The sequence below is a fragment of the Myxine glutinosa genome, chromosome 9, assembly GCF_964187855.1.
Source record: "Myxine glutinosa chromosome 9, kmMyxGlut1.1, whole genome shotgun sequence".
NCBI classification, from domain to species: domain Eukaryota; kingdom Metazoa; phylum Chordata; class Myxini; order Myxiniformes; family Myxinidae; genus Myxine; species Myxine glutinosa.
This window is the reverse complement of record NC_136269.1, coordinates 100,119,023-100,126,769: the sequence shown is the minus strand read 5'-3', so window position 1 is coordinate 100,126,769 and position 7,747 is coordinate 100,119,023. Positions and strand designations below refer to the sequence as shown.

Below are 7,747 nucleotides of genomic sequence, written 5' to 3'. Positions count from 1 at the left end.
AGGTCTTTAAAACAGCTGTTCACCACCATCTCTTATCTTCCCCCATCCAAAACCTTGATCTTTTCTACCCCCGCTAATTCACCCCAGATCCACCTTGTTTGAAATTCCAACTTCTTTCCTGGAAGTCCTGGCAGTGTCCATATGTTTTATACCTCTCCCACTGCCCCCTTCCCACGCCCCCCCCCCCCCAAAACCCTCGCCCTCTCTCAGATCTCTCGATGTCTCCATGTCTCTCGGTCCCTGCTCTCAAATGTTGTGTTTGTGTCCTTATCCCTCTCTCCCCATCTTGTCTACCGCTCCCTATGTTATATGTTTTATGTGTCGGTTTGTCTTTCTGTGTGATTAATGTTCGCTCTTTCACGAGCCTCGATATTGTATACAAAAAAAAAAAAAAAAAAAAAAAAAAAAAAATTTTCGATCATTTCTTGAACTTCGACGGCTCTCCTCTTTACAGCTCAACAGGCCTATACGACAAAGGTATTCTACCTCAACAGGAAATAAACCCTTGAAAATTGTGTTTTCTTTCTTCCTGTTACATTCTTTCCTTTTTGGTACAACATCCTGAACACAATTTTCTCGTAATGTGCTTTCCTTGCTGATGCTACCGCGACGTTTCTTCTGGACATCTTCACCCACCCTGCGACAATCTGCAGGCAATGTTGGTGCTTGAGCGAATGCACCCTCCATGCAAGGCTTCTCATTTTCTGTTCCTTTCAAATCTTTTGGAATAATTGCCTTGAGGGAAAGTTTTAAGTTTAAATTTGCAGACATTTTAAGAGCCTGCAGGTTAGACATGCTGCTAGATTCATCACAATTAGTACTTTTTAACTCTGGAGCTGGGTAATTCATTGTGGAATAACATTTTTCAAGATTAATTACATTTCGTCTGCTTGTTACAAGACTTCCCTGGTGATGGTCTTTATCCCCAGAAGCTTTCACATCATTTTCCCGAAGGTTATTCAAAATCCCTCTATCCCCAGGTGAATACAATCTTTCACTGCTTTTTGACCATGCCGATGTCAATCCAGGCAAAGTTGAAGTAATACCATCCACTCCAGGATGACCAAGTCTATTAGAACTTGTATTCAAGTCCTGATCCTTGGAGCCAGTTGATGTCAGATTTCCATGTTGTGCTGTTTCCAGTGGGAAAACTTCATGCAGCTTGAGTCCCTGTTGTAGCATCCTCTGTTGGTTGGGAAACTGTTCTCGAGTTTCCAGTGAAGATGTAGACCATGGAGGCGTAAATGGGATGTCATTTCTTGGTAAAACCCTTGGACCAGTGTTATGTGCATCTCCCAATTGTCCAATAGGCAAATGATGCTCACCAGAAAAATAGACATTCTGGGAAATGGCTGGAAGTATCCTTGGGTCATCTTTCTCATCACTCCGGGTTGTCCTTGTCTTTGACGAACCTCCATCAGAACACGAATGACTCCGCTCAATGGCACTTAGCATCTGAGACTTTCTACTCAGAAGCAGCCGGACCTTCGATCCCATTATCCTGCCTCCGCTTCGCTCCCTGGCAAGGCATGCATCCTCAACCTTCTCAAAAGCGATGTATGCCTCTCCAAGCTTCCCTCCAATTATGTGCACTCCTCCATTTGGGACAGCAAGACCCGTAAAGAAATGGCGGATATCCATTGGGCCTGCCGCATCAGGCAGTCCTTCCATGTGAATGACCACCGCCATGGCAGAGCACTCCGTCGATGCTTGATTGTACACGTGTGCACCCGAAAAAACATGCACACACGAGCAAACACAGATGGGGGATGGGGACACAAGGGGAGAGGAAATTTCAATGAGGCAAGCCATAACAAGTTTTTAGTATTAATATCTGCAACAAGTTATTAGTATATGATGTTATTACGATGCTATTATAACGTTATTATGATAAAATTTCATAACAAGTTATTAGTATATGATGCTACCCATACTTTTTCCCTGAAACCTTGGAAAGGGGAAAACTAAAAAAAATAACAAAAGGACTCATAATAATTGAATAAATTGCTGTAAATGGCAGTCAACAGCAAAAGGACATCAAGACCATGTGACAAACTTGTTCTTTGCACAAGTGTGAGCCTTTCTCATAAGTCGGGTCATCTTCACTTCAACTACCAAAACTAGCGCATATATCGACTTTTTCTTGTTTTTTTCTTTCAAAACAACAGCTCCATCAACTAAAATGCACATCAAGCTTCCAATCAGAGAATACCGCATCAACATAATGCAGACAAATCACAAAAGGGGGCAAGTACAAATTGCAATTAAATTTCAGGAAAGATAAAACAAGACAGGAAGTTTAGGGAGACATAAAAGTAAAGTGGAAGGAAGGAAATGCAACAAACATATGGCAGGAAGAGAACAAAAATTCAACATTTTGAGTACGTGCAGAATTTATCATTAATCCTTGGTCTAACACACAAAGAAAAAGAATTTTTTTTTATCATCTTTGAATTTAAAGTTGAAGACTTAGAAAAGCATGAAATAGAGATATCGTTTTGTCAGTCATTAACTTCCTACTGATCCATCAGTCATAACAATATTTAAGATGCCATAAGATCACCATGAACATCACTGTTTGTGTAAGTCCACCTTCCCTCCCTCCCCAACTTTATCCACAAATGAATTTCAGTTCAAATGCCCTTTTATGAAAGTCCTTTAACAGCATTGCTCAGACCCATAGTGCCTCAGTTAACAATATTTCTCATTGAATGGTTAAACTCGACGCCCATTTGTATTTTTATTTTTTCATAAAATATATAAAATTTACAAATGCAACTTTTCTCAGCGAATAATTAATGAAAACGACATAAAAAAGAATGAGCAGAAGGGGTTCATCACATCAAAGCCAGGATGGCCTAAAGGTACGCACATCCGCCTCTAAGTTGTCCCGTCTGGGCTTGAATCCTAAACCAACTATAAACTGTCATCCTGCTGATTTACAGGCAGGGTGATTCATCAATATGTGTGCCATCCGGTGGACGTTAAACGGGTGTCCCTTCTGCCAGCATTAGTTGGTGGACGTTAAATATCTCACGGTGTCCGACGCGAAGAGTAGGAGAGCTATTGTCGACACTATTATCCAAGTACATTGCATACTTATAACTTCCTACGTATGTTTAATGGGGTGAAAACCCCACCACAAAAAAGAAAATAACCAAGTTTTTGCTGTACATATCTTGTATATTACAAAACATAATGAAGCTGCATGCGTCGGAAGCCTTCAAACCTATTGGCTGGACAGCTGGGTTAACTCCACCCACACAATCGTCAGGAAGGAAAATCATGCGTTTGCCATGTTGGTTTTCTGATGAGTATAAATTGTCTTTCAAAGTCTCAGTCACAATTGAACTAGATTGGCACTCAAGAGAGCACACACCTCAGGTCGGCTCAACAAGTTAGGTTTTGTATAGACAATAAAATAGACTGGATCCAGATGATGGATCCAGATCTAAAACAAAATCGAATCGATTTGACCTTGTCACACACCCAACCTGTCCACAACTTTTTGAGATATAATGCTATACAGTGCGTATCAAAAAAAGGTAATCCGAATTCAAGGGGTTAATATGCAAAGCTTATTTAGTTTGACAATTTACATGTGGTTTACCATTTATGAGGAGATCCTCAGCTTTCCATTGATGCCTTTCATGCATCATTGTTGTCACACATGACCGAGTACATGCTCATTGAAAAAGTTCAAATCACATTTTTACAAGTTTGGCTAATCGGTGCAAGACAGTTTTAAATGGACGCATTACTTGTCGACTGCCAAGTTGATTATGTAAAATTGTTAAGCTGGTCTGGTAATCATCGGTTGCGTCATCCTTTGTTTAAGATGGGTATTTAAGATGGGCCTACTTTCGAGACAGTCTGAGTCATTGAAAAGATGGTTCAACTTACGACTGAACAGCAGACCTTCGTGGTTACCTTTCACCAAACTGGAAGTTTGCAGCGAACTTGTGATGCGTTCAGGGAACGTTTCCCAGAACGGGAGCCTCCAGCAGCCAAAACCATCTGGGCGAATGTAAGAAAATACCAAGAGCATGGCACTAGCTTCAACCACAAGGAGAATTCTGGTAGGAGGCACAGTGGGCGATCGGAAATGAACATTGCAGCAGTATGACAGCAAGTTTTGGAGCATCGGAGGGATACCAGTGCAATACGAAATGGGACGGGATTGCCTTGGGCAACATTCAACCGAATCACAAGACTGGACCTCCACCAACATCCATATCGGATTCACATCCGGCATCAACTTACGCCAGGGGATTTTGCCAGGAGGCTGGTGCTTGCCAGTTGGTTGATAGCACGTTGCGAAGCAGATGTCAATTTCCTGCGGTATCTCGTTATCGGCGACGAAGCTACTTTCGCCGTGGACGGCAAGGTCAATACCCATAATGTTCTTGAATATGCACCGACAGGACAACCCCCGGAATTTAATTTTGACACCAAAATGAATCGACAAAAGTGGAATGTTTGGTTGGGACTTTGTGGATGTGGTCAGGTCATCGGACCATTTTTCTTTCAAAGGAATGTCAATGGTAACAGGTATCTGCAGATGATCAATGATGAAGTTTTACCACAGCTGGAGGAGAACTTTGAGCGACAGGTTCGTGGTGTCTTCAGATATCTCTGGTGGGCCCAAGACGGCGCCCCAGCACATCGTCTTATTGCTGTCCGAGATCGACTGAGGGAACTCTTTGGAGACGGAGTCATTGACCTCAACCATGCAGTGGAATGGCCGCCAAGATCACCTGACCTCACACCATGTGATTATTTCCTTTGGGGACTTTTTTTTTTTTTTTTTGGGATACAGAGTCGAGGCTCGTGAAAGAGCTAACATTTATCAAACAAACAAATCAAACAAGCAAGCAAACAAAGTATATTGTTGTGGATTTGAGAATTGTGTTGTGTTTTTTATTATCGTTGTAAGTGTAATGAAGCTTGTGTAAATATCACCCTCCGTTTGTGTGTAAAGGTCAAAGGTCGTCCCTTAGTTAGTCCATATACAATCACGTAGCAAATCATAGATCTCCCTGTTCAGTAGTTATCTCCTTATTATGTGTATTAGTTTAAGGCTTTGTCTTCCATTAATTGACACTCCATTGCATCGAATTCAAATAAGGTAGATTCCTTTCCAATTCCCCTTTTGGTCAGCTATTTCCAACTGCGTTCGCCGCTGCTGCTTTGGGGTTGCGGTTTTTGCCGCAAGACTCCATTAGCCACGAGGTAAACTCGGAGAAGAAGGGCGTTGGCCGCCCATCGTCATCAGGGGTGGAGCAAAAGAGCCCGTGCCAGCCAACCGGCACTGGAGTGAGCGACCCGGGAGGCGTGCCCTGGGAGCCCGCGGGTTGATCTCGAGGCGCGATATAAAAGCGCGCGCACAAGCCTTTTGAGGAGATGCGGCAGATGAGTTCAGATGCGTCAGAGAGTCGGCAGTCCACCGGGAGAGAGTTGAGTGGAGTTGTTCAGTTCAGTGGAGGAGGAGCAGTGAGGTCGAGCGCAGGAGGCGGAGGACGCGTGAGACAGCTGCCGGTGTGAAACCAAATACGTGGAGCTGCCGGCTCCTCGCTGCCAGCCCGAAGCGGCGCTGTGTTTGCCGGGTTTTCGCCTCGACCCCAAAGCGTGGATCGGAGCGCGCGCTTGAAGCTGGACCTCGACGCCTACCATCTGCCGGGACCCTCCTCTGCCGTCCCAAACCATTCCTGCCAGTCCATCCTTCTGTGTACGTGAGTTTGCTCTGTGTGTCTTGTCCCTGGGAATAAGTAAGACTGCCATAGGTAAGCTAGCGTTGCACTGTGTCCTTCTGGTCCGTCCCTCTTTCTGTAATTATTTTCTTATTCTTTCCATTCTCCTTGGTTCTTTTGGTCTTGTAAATAATAATAATAAATTAGATTTGTTCTTCCTACTTTGCCTTTCTTTCCTTTGCATCCGTTTCGTCTTTGTGATTTCCCAATTGAATACCTGTGGCACGATTTGGCCAACGTTCAGGATCGGGTTAGTCGCTGCTAATGGCTCGAACGTCGGGTTGCTAACACCGCTCGGCAATTGTAACATCTAAAACCGGGGTTCGAGCGGGAGTCCCTCCCTTGCTCGCGGTCAGGAGTGGCACTCAGGTCCTTGGGACTTTTTGTAGACCAAATACCCTGGCTGCTCCCGACCGGGAGGAGCGTTGGGACCCCCAGGACTCACGTCGGTCAGTCGCGGACAAGGGGATTGACCCCCCCTTCTTAAGGGGAGAAGGCCGACGGAGAGATCCGTAACAAATTGGTGTCAGGAGTGGGATTCAGGTCCTTGGGACTTTTTGTAGACCAAATACCCTGGCTGCTCCCGACCGGGAGGAGCGTTGGGACCCCCAGGACTCACGTCGGTCAGTCGCGGACAAGGGGATTGACCCCCCCTTCTTAAGGGGAGAAGGCCGACGGAGAGATCCGTAACAAATTGGTGTCAGGAGTGGGATTCAGGTCCTTGGGACTTTTTGTAGACCAAATACCCTGGCTGCTCCCGACCGGGAGGAGCGTTGGGACCCCCAGGACTCACGTCGGTCAGTCGCGGACAAGGGGATTGACCCCCCCTTGAGAAGGGGAGAAGGCCGACGGAGAGATCCGTAAAAATTGGTGTCAGGAGTGTCGGATTCGGACCCGAAGCGCGAATAGCGCGCTCAAAATTTCGAGTGGCCCGAGATTTTATTTTTAACATCCTAAATTTAAAATCGTGCCATGGATGGTCAAGGCGACGGGAATGCCGGTGGGGGAATTAGAAGAGGGGTTAGGGGTAACCCAGGACCAGAGGGAGGAAATGGAGGAGGAGAGAAATGAGGATGTGGTTGAGGGGGCTTCAGGTACACAAGATGGCGCCCTCGCGCACGAGGGTTCAGGCGCACAAAATGGCGCCTCGCACGAGAGCGCGGGAGCCGGGCCCGCTGTGCCAGCGGGCTTTGACATGCAGCAGTTCATGGCACGGTTCAGCGAATATATGGCGGAGTCGAAGTGCGACAACGAAAAGAGAAGCAGGGAAATGAAAGAAATAAGGGATAAGGTAAGGGGGAGCAGATGTGAATTGACCGAAAAAATGGGAAGCCAAAGTGAAGGGTTGGAAAGCAGAATGAGGGACGAAGCGAGGGGTACCAGTGAGCAATTGAGACACGGGTTAAGTAATATGGGAAATAAATTTGAGAGTTTAGACAATAAATTTGAGGGGTTAGACAATAAATTTGAGAGTTTAGACAATAAATTTGAGGGGTTAGACAATAAATTTGAGGGGTTAGACAATAAATTTGAGGGGTTAGACAACGGGATAAAAGGGATGAAGAATGGGTTAACGGGGCTAGAAGACAAGATGGAAGGCAAATTGAGGGAAATAGGGGAGCAATCCGCCCGGGAAATCAAACAGATGGGGAACCAGATAGAGGAGGTGAAAATCGGGTTGGAAGGTAAATTGGATGCTCAGAGGCATGAATTGGAACAGATGAGGGCGGCATCTACCAAAGAGATGGGAGAAATGGGGGAGGAGATAAGACGAGGTGTGGGCGAGGAGGTCTCGGGGGTACGCGAGGAGGTAAAGCGAGGTGAGGAGCGTATGAAGAAAGAGGTGAGAACTAGTACGGCTAGGTTACAGGGGGGCATAGAAGATCTAACGAGGGGAGTGGAACAGCTGACGGTGGGACAAAAGGAACTAGTGGAGCAGGTGGAAAAGAACACTGCGGTACTATGAGGGTTGAAAGCGACACAACAAGAAATCAAAA

At 45.6% G+C, this 7,747-nt stretch overlaps 1 protein-coding gene across 1 annotated transcript in view; it reads right to left on the bottom strand.

Moving 5' to 3' along the window:
- Positions 1-357: 357 nt before the first annotated feature.
- LOC137435187 (uncharacterized) overlaps positions 358-7,747 on the bottom strand; it is a 29,354-nt gene continuing 21,964 nt past the window's right edge. Inside the window, exon 2 of the mRNA XM_078785115.1 lies at positions 358-1,709. Within this exon, the coding sequence (XP_078641241.1) occupies positions 358-1,689 (1,332 nt within the window). The 5' untranslated portion in view covers positions 1,690-1,709. The remainder of the gene's footprint in view (positions 1,710-7,747) is intronic.